This window comes from Narcine bancroftii, chromosome 1 (genome assembly GCF_036971445.1).
Source record: "Narcine bancroftii isolate sNarBan1 chromosome 1, sNarBan1.hap1, whole genome shotgun sequence".
Classification (NCBI taxonomy): Eukaryota; Metazoa; Chordata; class Chondrichthyes; order Torpediniformes; family Narcinidae; genus Narcine; species Narcine bancroftii.
This window is the reverse complement of record NC_091469.1, coordinates 250,861,853-250,879,656: the sequence shown is the minus strand read 5'-3', so window position 1 is coordinate 250,879,656 and position 17,804 is coordinate 250,861,853. Positions and strand designations below refer to the sequence as shown.

Here is a 17,804-nt window from a genome sequence, read left to right as displayed (position 1 = left end):
GATTTGAACCCCAGTCCCGATCGCTGTCACCGTTACAGAATTGTGCTAACTGCACTAAGCACAGGCGCAAAGAGGATGGACAGAGAGTCTGTCACAGCATTTCGAAAGATTTGGACAAACAGTTCAAGAACTGAGGGGCAGGCTGACAACTGGCAAAGAGCTGGGAAGTGGGTCAGGCCTGTGACTGACCAATCTCTGTAAAAGTGAACTTACCAATGAATGAGGCCATGGAGGGGTGGGATTGGGGGGGGTTGTGGAAATAAAAAGGAGAGATGGTGTGAAGGAAAACTTCTAGCATGAAGATGTGTCAGAGTCAAGAATTTGAACAACTCACTTGTATGGGGCTATGTGTGCTGCTTTTGACTGTCAGGTGACATTACAAACCCCATGAGGCCATTCGCCCATGACCGGAAATCCCTGTTCCATACCATCATTCATTTGCATGTCTCAGCGTTACCTGTGGTCTATGATGTGACTGAGGTGAAAATTTTGTCCCTTCCAGTACCTGGAGTCCGTCCGGCCTCTCCTGAATGATGAGGAGTTCAAACGAATGCAAGTCCTCGCTCATGATTTTGAGCTGAAAGAGGGACCGAGGCTTCAGTGGTATCTCAAACTCAAATCCTGGTGGGCCACCAACTATGTGAGTAGAACCTGACCAGTGTGACTTTATCATGATCCTGGTTTATGTGCATCTAAGGACCAAGCTTTATATCCCATCAGTAGGTGATCAATATCCGGTCACTGGGCGATCAATGTCCGGTCACGGGGGCGATCAACGTCGGGTCACGGGGGCGATCAACCTCGGGTCACGGGGGCGATCAACCTCGGGTCACGGGGGCGATCAACGTCGGGTCACGGGGGCGATCAACGTCGGGTCACGGGGGCGATCAACCTCGGGTCACGGGGGCGATCAACCTCGGGTCACGGGGGCGATCAACCTCGGGTCACGGGGGCGATCAACCTCGGGTCACGGGGGCGATCAACCTCGGGTCACGGGGGCGATCAACCTCGGGTCACGGGGGCGATCAACCTCGGGTCACGGGGGCGATCAACCTCGGGTCACGGGGGCGATCAACCTCGGGTCACGGGGGCGATCAACCTCGGGTCACGGGGGCGATCAACCTCGGGTCACGGGGCGATCAACCTCGGGTCACGGGGGCGATCAACCTCGGGTCACGGGGGCGATCAACCTCGGGTCACGGGGGCGATCAACCTCGGGTCACGGGGGCGATCAACCTCGGGTCACGGGGGCGATCAACCTCGGGTCACGGGGGCGATCAACCTCGGGTCACGGGGGCGATCAACCTCGGGTCACGGGGGCGATCAACCTCGGGTCACGGGGGCGATCAACCTCGGGTCACGGGGGCGATCAACCTCGGGTCACGGGGGCGATCAACCTCGGGTCACGGGGGCGATCAACCTCGGGTCACGGGGGCGATCAACCTCGGGTCACGGGGGCGATCAACCTCGGGTCACGGGGGCGATCAACCTCGGGTCACGGGGGCGATCAACCTCGGGTCACGGGGGCGATCAACCTCGGGTCACGGGGGCGATCAACCTCGGGTCACGGGGGCGATCAACCTCGGGTCACGGGGGCGATCAACCTCGGGTCACGGGGGCGATCAACCTCGGGTCACGGGGGCGATCAACCTCGGGTCACGGGGGCGATCAACCTCGGGTCACGGGGGCGATCAACCTCGGGTCACGGGGGCGATCAACCTCGGGTCACGGGGGCGATCAACCTCGGGTCACGGGGGCGATCAACCTCGGGTCACGGGGGCGATCAACCTCGGGTCACGGGGTCGATCAACCTCGGGTCACGGGGGCGATCAACCTCGGGTCACGGGGGCGATCAACCTCGGGTCACGGGGCCGATCAACCTCGGGTCACGGGGCCGATCAACCTCGGGTCACGGGGCCGATCAACCTCGGGTCACGGGGCCGATCAACCTCGGGTCACGGGGCCGATCAACCTCGGGTCACGGGGCCGATCAACCTCGGGTCACGGGGGCGATCAACCTCGGGTCACGGGGGCGATCAACCTCGGGTCACGGGGGCGATCAACCTCGGGTCACGGGGGCGATCAACCTCGGGTCACGGGGGCGATCAACCTCGGGTCACGGGGGCGATCAACCTCGGGTCACGGGGGCGATCAACCTCGGGTCACGGGGGCGATCAACCTCGGGTCACGGGGGCGATCAACCTCGGGTCACGGGGGCGATCAACCTCGGGTCACGGGGGCGATCAACCTCGGGTCACGGGGGCGATCAACCTCGGGTCACGGGGGCGATCAACCTCGGGACACGGGGGCGATCAACCTCGGGACACGGGGGCGATCAACCTCGGGTCACGGGGGCGATCAACCTCTGATCATTAGGTGATCAATGATCAGTTTATCACCTGGCTGTACATGCTGTATACAACCAGATGAAAGTGTTTCTCCCGACTACAGTGCACACACACACACAGACACATAGAATACACAGCTCATAATAATCATATTTGTATAAAAAGATATATAAAATAAATATATATAAATATTTTGGATTCATTTACTCACCTTATTTCTAAGAGACCCTCGATTACAGGATGCTGTTCATTGATGTCACAGTCTACAGGAAGCAGCTATTTTCCAGCCTGGCTGTCCTGATTTTGATGCTCCTGTACCTCCTCCTTGATAGTAGTGGGTCAAATGGATGATAAGGGATCTCAATAATTCTTTAAATAATGCATCTGGTGAATGAATCATAGAGAGGGAGACCCCAGTGATCACCTCGACTATTTTGATCAGGGGTGTCAAACTCAAATTCACGGAGGGCCAAAATTAAAAACTTGGACTAAGTCGAGGGCCGAACGAAATATTTATTGAAAATTTTCAACAACATCTGCATCTTTTCTCTTCTTTCAACATATGTAATGTTAAACTTTAGGATATAACTTTAGGAGGATAATGTTACAGGTCAGGAGTAGGTAGCTCAAGTTCACCCTTTGCTTGACCTGAGGGAAACATATTTGGTCCCTGTGGAGATGTAGTCAGCATTCACAGGCTGTGTCCATTTTGGCCTGCATCAGGACTCAGCATTTCCTGCTCACTCCTCACCCTCGACCCACCATCCCTCTACCTGACCAGTCCTTTACTCAACCTCTACTCACCCCTCACTCCACTCGCTCTGCCTCTACCCACCCCATCCTATACACGCCCCTCTACTGCCTCTCCCCTCAACCTGTTCCTCCCTCTACCCGTCTCTCACCCTCTAATCACCCCTCCCCTACTCGCCCTGGCCCTCCCCTTTTACCTCTTCCCTATCCACCCCTCCTTCTCATCCCTCCCTCTAACTGCCCCTCGCACCACCATAACTTCCTCTGCCCATTACTCCTCACCTACACCCTCTGCCCACCCCTGCTTACCCACCCACTCAGGCCCAGCGCGCTGCCAATCAGCCTTTGTGGACAGCCACCATCTCTCTCTTCACGTGCAGGGCCGAACCAGCCGTCCCTGGGGTCCGCGCGGGTGCAAGCGCTGAAGGCCGTGGCGACCGGGAGAAGTGCGCTCGCGCTGTGGAAGGGCCGTCCGGTGCCAGTCGCGCGGGGCTCGCGCTGCCCAGGGACCGTGCGCAGCCTGCCATGCCCGTCGCACCGACAGGAAATCACAGGCGCTCGCCCATCCGCCGCACCGCTCGACAGGTGGGAGAAGTGACTGGTTGTGCGGGTAGCCTTCCAACTGGCTTGTCGGCTGATGACATCGACATACAATTTCTCGTGTTACAATGGGGAAGGATGTGCAATGAAGGGGGAGGATGGTGGGGGTGACATTACCAAAAAACAGCATCGGCTCTCGCTGCAGGGCGGGCCACCTCTAATACATTTTTGAAATGATCTTGCGGGCCAAATATAATTATATCACGGGCCAAATTTGGCTTGTGGGCCAGAGTTTGACATGTGTGATTTTGATGATCCTCTGTGTTGACCTGGCCTGATTCTCTTCAGCTACTTTCCCACACAGTGATGAAGCAGACAGGATGCTCTCAGTTGTGCTCCTGTAAAATGTGGTCAAGATGGGGGCCAGTAGCCTTGCCCTCTTTAACTACCTTAGGAAGTGTAGGGGTTGCTGTGCCTTCCTGACTAATGAGAAGGTGTTGAGGGTCCAGGATAGGTTGCCCGTTTTACATGCATACCAACAAACTTTGTGTTCTCTATGACGGAGCCATTCTCCTTAAGTCCAAAATATATCCTTCACACTGCTTCAGGTTTGTGGAGAGTTTCCAGCTTTAAGACCTGGCCCCACTGCCAGACTGGGCACTTGTGATCCAGACCCCTTGCTTGCAATATGTGGAGAGGTTCCAAATTGAGTGTGATGCAGCTTCGAGTCGGATAGTTGTCACCGTCAGATCTGAAAAGCTGACCTTTGGCTACCATCCGCACTCTCCATGTCGAAGTCTACAGTGTCCAGCTTGTGGGCAGGGCTTCAATTTCAACTTCATTGCCATGCCTACCAAGCTGCAGTTGGAAAACTCCTTTTGTAAGCAAGCCCATCTGGTCAGCAAACGAAAACACAGTACAGAGTGTGCTTATGGAGAGAGATCGGTGGAACAGAGCAAAGGCGGATCATACGGGTGTGAAATTCGCTCAGACGTCTGATATCGGGGAGACAGGACACAGACTGGGAGATTGTTTCTTTGAGAACTGATATATTTGTCCATGGCCTCATACACTGCCAAACCGAGACCACCCATAAATTTGAGAAACAACACCTTGTATTCCACCTGGGCACACTCTAACCAGAAGGCATTAACAACAACTTCTCCAATTTCTTTTAATCTCCTTCCTCGTGACTCTCTCTTTCCCTACCCATCTGTCTCCTTTCATTTCCTTTCAGAGAGCTACCTTCTCCCCGCCATGTCCTGCGTGGTGTGGATCTTTGATGATTGCTGCTGCTACTCTGACGGCAGCGTTCCACGTAGATGTTCTCAGTGGATGGAAGTATTTTGTCTAGGATGTCCTGGGCTACATCCACTACCTTTTGGAGGGCTTTCCACTCTGACCTATTGGTGTCCCAATTCCAGACTGTGATGCAGCTGGTCAACACATTTTCCACTGCACATCTGGTTTCTGATGTTATACCAAACCTCCAAAAACTTCTGAGGAAGTAGAGGCTCTGACGTGCTTTCTTCACGATGCCATCAGTGTGTTGGGTCCAGGAAAGGATCTCCGAGACGGTGACTCCCAGGATTTTAATTTAGACATACAGCACAGTAACGGGGCCTTCCAGCCCACAAGTCTATGCCCTCCAAATACCCGAATTAACCTATAATCCCTGTATGTTTTGAAGGGTGGGAAGAAACTAGAGCACCAGGAGGAAACCCGTGTAGACACAGGGAGAATGTTACAATCTCCTTAAAGGCAGTGCCAGTTTCAAACCTGATTCTGGTGCTATAATAGAATTGTGCTTACCATTACGCTAATTTAAATTTGCTGATCCTCTCTGCCTCTAATTTCCCTCCCCCACCAATGATCATTGGTTGTACATCAGCTCCTTAGTGTTGGTGACATTGTTGTCGGGTACCATTCAGCCAGGTTTTCAGTCTCTCTCCTGATGCTGACTCATCGCCCCCTTTTATACAACCCACCACCATGGTATTGTCAAGAAATTTGTAGATGGTGGTGTTGTTGTACCGAGCCACACTGTCATGGGTGTTTAGAGAGTTGAGCAGGGGGCTAAGAACACAGCACTCTGGTGCTCCGGTGCTGAGAGAGATTGTAGAGGAGACGTTCTCACTATTCCTCACTGATTGGAGTATGGAGGTGAGGAAATCCAGGATCCAATTACACAGCGGGGTGTTGAGTCCCAGGTCTTGCTGATCAGTTTTGATGGGATGGTGGTGCTTAATACCAAACTGTAGTCTTGATACAGGAATCTTGATCAAAAACTATCGTGATGCTGTCCAGGTGTTCCGGGGTCTTGTGTGGAGCCAGTGAGATGGCATCTGCCATAGACCTGTTGCTGCAGTCGGCAACTTGGAACAGATCAACGTTGCTGCTCAGACAGGACCTGATACTCTTCAACACCAGCCTCTTAAACCTTTTCACTGGGTGTAGATATGGATTTTCTCACCTGTTAGTCTTTGCTACACTGAATTTCCCATCCTTCTCTCCCTCCCCTCCATCTTTTTTATTCAGGTGTCTGCCTCTCTGTTTATACCTGATGAAAGGTTTAGCCCTATAACACTGGCTAGCCTTTATTTCCCATGGATGCTGCATGACCTGCGGAGTTTCTCCAGCACAGTGTTGCACCAACAATCTCAACCTCACCTAGTGTATCTTCTCCCAAACAGGACAGGTGTGGGGGGGTGGGGAGGTGGTAAAGAGTCAGCAGCTGTGGTAGAATGAGTCATAGAAGGTCGGCCACTTTTCTGAGGCAGCTGTAGATGGGGGGAAGGGGTGGTGTGAGCCCTGTTGGAACTCTGAAATTTCTTGAGGACCTGGGTGAAGCTCCTGGTCCCACGCAGTGATGCACCCGGACTGTGCTTTCATTGGCACACCTGAGGAAGTCATTGAGGGCCATGGTGACATGGGTAATGTACCATCGGCGCGGGGAGGGACGGGGACGGGTTTCTACCTCCGGGGGCAAGGGTGGGTGGGTGTAGAACCTTAAAGTTGTTGTATGTCAATGCATGCGCTTGAACCTCCTTGGTCTGACTGTGATCTAACCCATAGGTCAGCGATTGGTGGGAGGAGTACATATATCTGCGTGGACGCGGGCCTATCATGGTCAACAGCAACTACTACGCAATGGTGAGCAAGCGATGGGACGTGGGGGCTGGTTCCGTGTGGAGGCACGGGCACTGTGCAGTTTCGACGGGCCGAGGCTCCTGTAAGGGATGGATTAGGTTACAATTAAAGAGGTGTGCAGAGGGTTACACCTGACGAAGAGCCCAGGCCTGAAATGTTGGTTACTTTTTACTTCCTACGGATGGAGCATGACCTGCTGGGTTTCTCCTTTATGTTTGTGTATTACATTGAGAAGATGGAGGACACATCAAGGATGAGGTTTGGGGGTACTTAAAAACACAAGATAAAATAGGACAAACTCAGCAAGGGTTTCCTTCAGGGGAGATCTTGCTTGTTGGAGTTCTTTCAAGAAGATCCGAGCAGGTCAGACAAGGGAGAGTGGGCAAATGAAGTTCATTTGGATTTTCAGAAGACCTTTGAAAAGGTGCCGTATTCAAGCTGCTGAATGAGACTGGAGCCTGTTGGGCAGTATTACAGGTGAGGTACTACCCTGGATAGAAGATTAGCTGACTGGCAAGACACAACCCTCTGAGGTTTCTCAGGACCATGTCTCCAAACTCTTTGGGAACTGGAAGTTTTGAACTGATGCCTGGGCTCTGGGGCAGCTCTTCCTTCCGAACTGTTTCTGCTGACCGGATGACTGAAGTATCTCTCTCTCTCTCTTTCTCTCTCAGGATTACCTGTACGTCATTCCAACACAGTTGCAGGCAGCTCGAGCAGGGAACACCATTTATGCAATGTTGCTTTACCGCCGTAAACTTGACCGTGAGGAAATTCGTCCCGTACGTATCATGTATCTCCACCCCTTCCCCTCTCTCTTTGTGCTCCCATGGCACCTCTCTCCCTCTCGCTTCCCCCAACCCACCTCTTGACCCAGCTGGCTCCCACCTCCCCGCCTCTATCTTGGTTTCTTCCATCTCTCTACCTTCTCTCTCCTTTTTGGGCTTGTCCCGCACTTTCTCCATCCTCGTGTCCACGGTCACTCTCGGTGAGTTGGAGATTGTTGGGGGGGTGGGGGGGGGGGGGGCCAAGTCTGAGCCACCAACACAGGGCTGAGATGCACTGGGACGGAAGATTCCTCCGATCCACCAGTGTTAAGCTCAAACTCTCACTCACTATGTTCCTACTAACTGTGACAGCACGCCCTCCCAGGGTAGGCACAGTATGATTAGATAGAGAGGAAAGCTCCCTGTGCACTGTCCCATTGCAGGAACAGCACAGGTTAAACTCCCTGAATTCTGTCCAGTCACCTGCTCCCGGAGTAGACGCAGCCTCAATTATGAGTGATAAATGCATGAAAGTGTTTGACTTTCCTTCGTTTCCAAATAATGAAAATCCTGTCTGATTTTGCTGTCTCCTTGTTCTGTTCCTATTGTTCCTCTTCCTCCTCCCTATCCCTTTCCTTGCTTAAATTGGTGCCCCCTTCCACCCACCCCAATGCCCACTGCCCTTCCCTGTGTGACTGTGGGGCACCCTTGGCATGACACAGCTTTGCCTGCAGGACACCGCAGTTCCCCTCTGCTCTGCGCAGTTTGAGTGGCTGTTTAACACGACACGCATCCCCAGCCAGCATTCAGGTAAGATGGACATAGCGGGCTTGGGGCAGGGGTGGGGTGGGGTGGGGTACGCGTCAGCGACAACCCTGGGTGATTGCAGAGGGGCGAGGAGCGTCGCCACCCACTCCCGTCTCCTCAGAGACCCACAGCCCCCAACCTCGCTGCAGGGGAGGGGGGGGGGGCGGTGCCGGGGGAGAGTGGATGGGACTGGCTTCAGACAAATCCTGCTTCTGCAAAGGGACCTGTCATATCTTGGGCTGCTTGTTCCATTTATTATTGTTTGTATGTCCATTTTATGTGGCTGTGTGGACTCTCTTGTTCCGTTGCTTTTCTGTGTACCTCCCCCACTCCGTCCTTCCCCAGAACTCCCCCTTACAAAGTGGCTCAACCACTCCATTTCACTCCCCCTTACGTTAGATTTTTATTTACTCTCTGTGTGTTTTTCACTTTTACTTTTCAGCTTATGGGTCAAAGTTCAATTCCCATGTGTTCCTCCCAGTACGAGCGTATGTTCAATTCCAGTCGCATTCCAGGTTTAGATTCAGGTACAGTTGAATCCTGGCCGATCTCTCTGGCTCTTTGCTGCCTTCTCAATCGCTTGCTGCCTTCTGCTTCCTGCTAGCGAGGATGAAGGGCAAAGGAGGGGGATATCATGGGCGTGAGTGCAGGTGCTTCCATCAGCAGCTTTGAGTGACAGAGAGGGATGTTCCTGTCATTCCCTGTCCCTTTGCCTGTGGTTTGAACTCCACTGTCCTGCCAGCTTTGTCCTGCTGAAGTTTTCCTGCTCCAGGCCGTTGTAGTCAGAAGTCCATTTGGATTTGGAGAAGGTGGGGGGGAAACCCTATTGCCAGTGACCTGGGTTCAAATCTGCCTCTGTCTGTGTGGAGTTTGTACGTTCTTCTCGTGACTGCTTGGGTTTCCTCCCACATTCCAAATGGAAACGTTGGTAGATTAATTAGGGTGGCAGGGAGGGGGTTGTAAATAAAAGGGTTAAAAATAAATGAATAAAGAAAATATCTAGGCACGGCTGAGCCTCAAGCATTCCCCTTCACCCCAGGAGATGGCGGGATGACTGGCTGCTGACTCCTGGAGAGCCGCCCCCCCCCCCTCCCCCCCCCCCCCCCCAACACTGCACACTTTATGTCAGAGGTCGGGAGGGGATCCGAGGGGAGGTTGTTCCATCCATAACCCCTGCCTCTGCCTGTAATCAGTCAGGGAGGGGGCTGCCTCTAAGGGGATCCTGCCATGATAGTGCATTGAGTGGCATGTAGTCGGATGAGTTTTTTGCCGCGGTTTTTGGAAGGAGTCTCTTCAGACACTCTCCAGCGAACTCCAAGAGGATGAGCTCTCTGCAAAGGTTAAGGCTGCTCATCACTGCACGCACCCCTTATCCTACTCCAGCCAATGAGCTGCTTCCCTTTGCTCACACTCTCCCCCGACCATGCCTCTGCCAATCCCGTCTACCCTCACCCACCCTCCATCCTTCTAGCTGCCACCTGTCTGCCTGCTCACCCTCACATGCCTTCCTCACCCCAGCTGCCTGCTACCTGCATTCCTTCCCTGACCACTCCTCTGTTGGCATCAAGAAAGCCAGCTCCGGTAGACAGACTGGTGGCCGTGTGCAAGCCCCAGACATCTGTGGTCTGCAACTTTGTCTGTTTAAAACAGATTGCAAGCAAGGTGGGGGGGAGTGGAGTGGGTGAGTGATTGTGGTTCCTCCCTCAATGTCCCTGTGTTTGGCGGGGCAGTGGTGGGTAAATGCTAGAGGTCTTTCTGGGGAACCACTCTCTCTGACGCAGTCCCTCCTCTCCCTTCAGACATCCTGCAGCACCTGACGGACAGCAAGCACATCGTAGTGTACCACAGGGGCCGCTACTTCAAAGTTTGCCTCTACCACAATGGCAGGCTGCTCAGGCCCTGCGAAATTCAGCTGCAAATGCAGAAGATCCTGGACGATACATCCCCTCCTCAGCCTGGGGAGGAGAAGTTAGCGGCTCTCACCGCTGGCGACAGGTGAGGGGGACCAGGGCGGGGAGATAGGAGTGGTTGGCCAACTCCTCCACCCAGCCCAGTGGCTGAGTAGGCTAATGCCACCACTTGCAGTATCTGGCTGAAGCCACAGTGGGCAGTGGACTTCCCTTTTGGGGTGGCTGTTCTTGGGGCCCATCGACAAGTGGGTTAAGGTTGGATGCCCACCCAAATGAGGTTGAAAGTGGAAACTCCCAGCAGGTCTGGCAGCATCTGCGGAGCCAGGGTCGATTCATATTTCAGACGTGGAGTCTGGTCTTTGCCTGTGAAGCATGAACCATCTCTCTCCATGGCTGCTGCCTAACATCTTGAAGAAGGGTTCCAGCTCAAAGTTGTTCCCTTCTGTATTGTTTTCCCCTCTCTCTAACTTTTCTTTCCCTGCTCACCCCCTCCATACCAAATGTCTCACTCTCTACCTGTCTCTCACACCTTCTGTCCTCACCTCTGGGCCCCTCCACCAGCTTCTCTCGCCCTTTACGTAATGCCTCATATTCTATCTAAGGCTTGACAGAGGGTTCAGACTTGAGATGCTGACTGACCATTTCTAGCCGTAGATTCTGTCTGACCTGCTGAGTTCCTCCAGCAATTCTTTGCTCAAGGTTCCAGCACCTTTTGTCTTTGTTCTCTCTGATAAGTGCAAGAACCCTCCACTTTCCATTATTTTGACTGCAGTTGACTGCAGGATAAACAATTGGCCGGCAAATCAGAGGATAAGGAGGGGTATCTGTGTCGAGTTGTCAATCATTCCTGTGGTTGGCTTCACCCTGTGTTGCCTGCTGCTCACTGACGGCTTCGCCGTGTGGTTTACCTCCTGGTGCTCCAGGGTGCCCTGGGCCAGAGCTCGACGGTCCTTCTTCAGCCATGGAAGGAACAAGTTGGCGCTGGATGCAATCGAGAAGGGTGCTTTCTTTGTGACCTTGGACGACACAGAGCAGGGATTCAGGAAGGAGGACCCGGTAGCATCGATGGATTGCTATGCCAAATCATTGCTTCATGGCAAGTGCTATGACAGGTAGGTGGTCGGTCAGCGGGGTGGGGGATGGTGTGGGTGAGGTGGTACGTGGGTCGGGCCATGAGGCTAGGTGGCCGGTGTGTGCGGATGGGAGGGATCAGACTACATAGTGGGCTGTGGTTAGACTGCGAGGGGGGGAAAAGAAATGGACCTTGGGGTAGGGCAAAGTGGTCAGACTGGGAAAGATGGGTGGAAAGGAGGAGTGTTGGGAAGGGAGCGGACAAGGCTGAATGTTGAAGAAGTTGGAGGCCACCAAAACCTTTGCGGTTATGCAGACATTGCTCAAATTGGGCACACTTGGGGTCAGCCTGCATGTCATTGTCAATCCCTTGCCTTGAAGTAGATAAGAGAATGAGCTTCACACAAGACAAAGGTCTGACACTCCCAAACCTAATCATAAACCATAAATGCCAACCCCAACCTTAAACCTAACTCTGAACCTAAAACCCCAAACCCAACAGACTGGTGCAGAGCCAACAACCTGTATCGGAACATTAATGAAACAAAAGAGATGGTTGTCGACTTCAGGGGGACCTGGGGGGAACCACGCTCCACTGACCATTGGTGGCTCGAATGTTGAGGTTGTCAAAATTATCAAGTTCCTTGGCATGCTCATGGCCGAGAATCTCACCTGGTCCCTTAACAACAGCTCCATAGCCAAGAAAGCCCAGCAGTGCCTCTACTTCCTGCAAAAGCTGAGGAAAGTCCATCTCCCACCCTCCATCCTCACTACATTCTACAGAGGATGTATCGAGACCATCACCACCTGGTTTGGAAGCTGTACCTCCTCAGACCACAAGACCCTGCAGAGGAGAGTGAAGTCAGCGGAAAAGATCATAGAAACATAGAAGATAGTAGCAGGAGTAGGTCATTTGGCCCTTCGAGCCTGCTCCACCATTCAATGAGACATGGCTGATCTTAAAGTTCAGTACCCCATCCCCGCCTTCTCTCCGTAACCCTTAATTCCCTTATACTGAAAAAATATATCTAATTCCCTCTTAAATATATTCAATGAACTTGCCTCTACTGCTCTCTGTGGCAATGAATTCCACAGATTCACCACCCTCTGGGTAAAGAAATTCCTCCTCATCTCGGTTCTAAATGGTTTGCCTATTATCCTCGAACCATGGCCCCGGGTTCTGGACTCCCCCACCATTGGAATATCCCTTCCACATCCATTCTGTCCAGTCCTGCTAGAATTTTATGTCTCTATAAGATCCCCTCTCAATCTTCTAAACTCCAGCGAGTACAATCCCAAATTGCGCAATCTTTCCTCATAAGTCATTCCTGCCATTCCAGGTATCAGCCTGGTGAATCGCCTCTGCACTCCCTCCATTGCAAGAACATCCTTCCTCAGATAAGGCGACCAAAACTGCACACAATACTCCAGGTGTGGTCTCACCAAGGCCCTGTACAGCTGCAGTAAGGTATCCTTATTCCTATACTCAAACCCTCTTGATTTGAAGGCCAACATACCATTTGTCTTTTTAACTGCCTGCTTGTCCTGCATGCTTGCCTTCAGTGACTGGTGCACAAGAACCCCGAGGTCTCTCTGCACTTCCCCATCTCCCATTGGGGGCTCTCTTCCTACTATGAAGGATGAACAACACTCGATGTAGGCCAAAGGCAATAAACATTGTGAAGGGCTTCACACACCCCTCATGTAAACTGTTCTCCCTTCTGCCATCTAGTAGGAGGTACCGTAGCACTCAGGCCCCTACGTCCAGACTGGGCAACAGTTTTTTACCCCCCCCAAGCCATCAGGCTTCTGAATTCCCAGAACAGATGTGATAGTGAATCGTGGACTTTTACTGCATACGTCTTAATATTTTAACTTCTAACTTATATTTATGTAAATCTGCTCTGTCATGGAGGAACACAATCTCAACTTTACCGTGTGAGCATGGTATGAACGACAAATAAAGGTGACTAAAACTTAAACACAACGCTAAACCCAACCATAAACCCTATACTCAATCCTAAATCCAGCCCTAAATTCAATCCCCTAAATCCTTAATCCCAAACCTAAACTCTTAACCTGAGACAAAACCCTTGACCCAAAATCCCAAATCCAATCCTAAATGAAAGAATGGGCCTCGCACCCCACTCTCGAGAAGGTTGTCGACCCTCAACCCAAGACCCAATTCTGAATTGTAGACACAAACCGAAAACCTAAACCCTAAGTCCGTCTGTACTTCCTGCTGCTTTGGGAAACCTATCAATTATTAAAGAACCCCTCCCACCCCAGTCACACTCTCTTCTCCTCTCCTCTGTCAGACTGAAGATGTGTATGCCTGAGAACACAATTCTCTTGATTCAAGGACTGTTTCTTTCCTGCAGTTATCAGACTCTTAACGTATCTCTTACTGGCAAGGAATGATGATGAGTTAATTGTAATACTTCTTGCACAGTGCACGTATGCATTGAAATTCTTGCTGCAGCCATACAAGTACCTTGTAAAATAAAATAGCTACAATAGTATTCCTTAAATTAAATTTAAAAGCAAGAAATTAAAAAGATGGATAGTTAAATATTCAGTTACCACAATGCAAGAAATGAGCGATGTTATATTCGTGCAGTATGTCCTTTTGTGGTGTTGAAGCAGTCCCTGATCAGTGCACCAAGGGATGGTTCAAGATCCTGATAGCTATTGGAAAGAAACTGTTCTAGAACCCAGAGGGGCTGATCGTCAGGATTCTGAACCTTCTGCTGACTGTAGCAGCGAGAAGAGGTGAGCAGGGTGGTGTGGGTTCTTTATGATGTTTGCTGCCTTCTTGAGGCAGCCCCTCACATTGCTGTCTGCAATGGACAGGAGGTCAGAGCCACTTTCTGGATTCCTGAGCAGTTGAGTTTCCAAGCCAGGCGGTCCCGTCAGAATACTTTCCACAGGGCACCTGACAGAGTATTTAACCACATGTCCAATCTCCTCAGTCTCCTTAGAACGTTGGTGAGCCTTCTTCAAGCTTGTGCTGATCCTCCAATAATGTGGACTCCCAGGAATTTGAAGGTTCTGGCCCTCTCCACTGCCATCCCACCAATGCTGTCACTTGACCTTCCCATTCTAAAATCAACCAACAGCTCCTTGTGTTGGTACTGCTTTGTATAACTATACTTCCCACGAAACCATCCACTGCCTTTGTACTCTGCTCTACACCCTGCACTATTTGACTTATTATAGCACTATTTCCTATATGTTGTCTTATTTATTTGTTATTTTTGCACGCTGCCGTCTGTGTTGACTTGCCTAGGCAGCACGCAAAACCGATTCAGATTTATTGTCAGAGTAGATACCTGACACCCTATACAGCCCTGAGATTCCTTTTATCTGTGGCTGTGGCAGAATTACCACTACTTGGTAGTGCAAAAGTAAACTGTACACAATGTAAACAAATAACTGTAACCAGATAACAAATGTAAACAAACTGACTGGGCCATACAGAGAGAACAAAGAAAAGAGTCTTAAATGAGTCTCTGATTGAGTTGAGTTTGTTGTCAAGGAGTTTGATGGTGGAGGGGTAGCAGCTGTCCCTGAACCTGGTGGTCCAGGTATTGTGGTACCTACACCTCTTTCCTGTTGGAAGCAGTGAGAACAGAGTGTTTATTTTGGGCCACATGTCAACAGACAATCCAGTTCAATGCATAAGCTTCCACTTCCCACCCACCCGTCTACAGCATCCGATACCGCACCTCCTACATTGGCCTCAGCAGCTGTGTCAGAATGCATCGACTGGCGTGGGAGAGGATGATCTCTGATCCCAAGTGGGGGAAGGGGGAAGGGAAGCAGGAGGAGGAGAAGATTGGGGGGGGGGGGTTGGTGGGTGGGGGAGGTGGAACCTAAAGTGGGGTGCTGCACAGTGTTAGCAGGGGTGGTGAGCTGGAGGATGGGCTCTGCACTGTTTCTGAGCATGTGTCTTTGTTTACAGATGGTTTGATAAGTCCTTGAGTTTTATCGTTTTCAAGAACGGTAAAATTGGCCTGAACGCTGAGCATTCCTGGGCAGATGCACCCATCATCGGCCACTTGTGGGAGGTGGGTTTCCCTTTGGCCAGAGAACATTACAGCACTGAAAACAGGCCCTTTGGCCCTTCTGTCTATGCTGAACTATAATTCTGTCTAGTCCCACTGACCTGTATCTATTCCATATCCCTCCCATCCATATACCCATCCAAATCTTTCTTAAATGTTAAAATTGAGCCCACATTCACCACTTCAGCTGGCAGCTCGTTCTACACTTTCCATGTGAAGAAATTCCCCAATGTTCCCTCTAAACTTTTCTTCTTTCATCCTTAACCCTCTGGTTTGTATCTCATCCAAATTCAGTTAAAAAAGCATACTTGCATTTACTCTGTCTATACCCATCATAATTTTGTACACTGTACCTCTAAAAAATCTCCTCTCATTCTCTGACAATCCAGGAAATAAAGACCTAACCAGTTTAAACTTTCCCTGTAACTCAGGTCCTTCAGCCCCAGCAACATCTTAGTAAATCTCTCCAGTCTTTCAACTTAATTGATATCTTTCCTGTAGTTAGGTAACTGAAACGGCACACATTGCTCCAAATTTGGCTTCACCAATGTCTTTTACAACTTCACCAAAACATCCCAACTCCTGTAACTCAATACTTTGATTTATGAAGACCAATATTCCAAAGGCTCTCTTTACAACCCTATCCATCTGTGATGCCACTTTCAGCAAATTAGGTATCTGTATTCCCAGATCCCTCTGTTCTATCATTTTTTTGTGTATGTCCTTTCTTGGTTTGTCTTTTGAAATGCAACACTTCACACATGTCTGCATTAAATTCCATCTGCCATTTTGAGCCCATTTTTCCATCTGGTTCAGATCCATCTGCAAGCTTGAAAGCCTTCCTTACTGACTACGACACCTCCAATCTTTGTGTAATCTGCTTTGAGACCAGAACCCAGGTTCAGACAGCAGGCGCTCTCCCCCTTTACAAATGTGGCAACTGGCAAGATCCTTAAGTGTGGAGGAACAGAGATCTTGGTCTATCGGTCTCTAGGGTATTTCAGAAGGTGTATTTTGTGCTGTTCTTCAAGGGATTGAGTTCAAGAGCTGTGATAAAACTTTGGCTGCCTCAGAACAGGAAGAATCTAGATAAATTATTTGAAGAGGGTGCGGAGGAGATTTACCAGGATATTGCCTGGATTGGAGAACACGTCATACAAGCAAGGTTGACAGAGCTTTTCTCTTTGGAATAGAGGCATACAAGATATGGTGGACACCCAGTAACTTTCTCCAGGGGCAACAATAGCAAATACCAAAGGACATCTGTTTAAGGTGTAGAGGAGATGTCAGAGATAATTGTTTTACCCAGAGTTGCATTGCCGAGGATGGTGGGGGAAGCTGATACAATAGGAATATTCAAAAGATTCTTAGATAGGAACATGGGTGTTAAAAAAAAAAAAAAAAAAAAAAAAAAAAAAAAAAAAAAAAAGAGGGTTATGGGTGTGATGTAGGGAAGAGTTAGATTGTTGTGGAGATTTACATAGGTTGGCAAAACAGTGTGGGATATAGGGCCTGGACTGTGATGTTTCATTTGAGGTTTTGATGAGCTCAAAGAGGAGTCATGGCCATTTGTGAAGGATGTGGTACATCAAGTTCAGTCAGAGGGGACTCTGCAAGGGAAGGGAGGACTCCTGAGATTTGGAGAAGATTCAGTACTGGGATCAGTAATGTCCTCCTACGCTTCAGACGTTGGCAGTGCCTTGATTATGATGGCTGCAATGATTATGATAGCTGGCAGATGGCGCTGTGCCACAGGACTGCTGCAATCTTTAAGAAATGACGTGATTGAATGTCATGTTGCTTGTGCCAGGGAAAGGATGGTGTCCTGGGTCCCTGGGGGCATGTATTGCCACGGGTCCCAGTTGTCTGTTGCCTTGGGTCTTGGAGTTGTGCATTACCCTAGGCATCAGGGTTATAATTGCCATGGAACCTGCGGTTGAGTGTGTGGTATGTGCCCAGAGGGTGGCCATGAGTCCTGAGCTGTTTAGCCATGGGCACCGGCGCTGTTCATTGCCAAGGCTCTCCATGGAGGAGCTTTGTCAGGAGCCAAAACATTGGCATGGGCACTGGGGAGGACACTGGGTCGACTTTATTGCGCTAGCCTGGATGAACCGTTGCCATTGGTATAAGGATCACCTTCTTTGGGCAACTGACTGATGCACAAAATGCAAGGTTGTGTCTCCCTGTGAAAAGTTGATCAGTGGTAGGAGCTGGGGGTGGTGACGCAAACGGTGGCTCTCTTGCCTTGGCTGGCCGAACCAGTCACTTTAATCAGCTACCTTCAAACTCTGCTTCTCTACAAATAGCAGGGGGCCACGTGGCCTCGCTGTGTGGGGAAGGTTTGCTGCAGACCTCTGGTGTGGCTGCCACTCAGATAGTGAGCACATCCATTCA

The 17,804-nt window shown here is 50.7% G+C and overlaps 1 protein-coding gene across 5 annotated transcripts in view; it reads left to right on the top strand.

Annotated features, from left to right (window-relative positions):
• The window catches only part of LOC138741114 (carnitine O-palmitoyltransferase 1, liver isoform-like), a 30,571-nt gene extending 15,065 nt beyond the window's left edge, over positions 1-15,506 (top strand). For 4 of the 5 annotated variants that reach the window (XM_069894706.1, XM_069894685.1, XM_069894708.1 and 1 more), the window contains 7 exons: positions 503-640; positions 6,714-6,791; positions 7,463-7,570; positions 8,805-8,889; positions 10,162-10,357; positions 11,196-11,384; positions 15,308-15,506. In XM_069894706.1, the coding sequence (XP_069750807.1) occupies positions 503-640; positions 6,714-6,791; positions 7,463-7,570; positions 8,805-8,889; positions 10,162-10,357; positions 11,196-11,384; positions 15,308-15,491 (978 nt within the window). In that variant the 3' untranslated portion in view covers positions 15,492-15,506. Of the gene's footprint in view, positions 1-502; positions 641-6,713; positions 6,792-7,462; positions 7,571-8,804; positions 8,890-10,161; positions 10,358-11,195; positions 11,385-12,683; positions 12,812-15,307 lie in introns of all 5 variants that reach the window. The other variant, XM_069894710.1, reaches the window with a different exon arrangement.
• Positions 15,507-17,804: the final 2,298 nt, after the last annotated feature.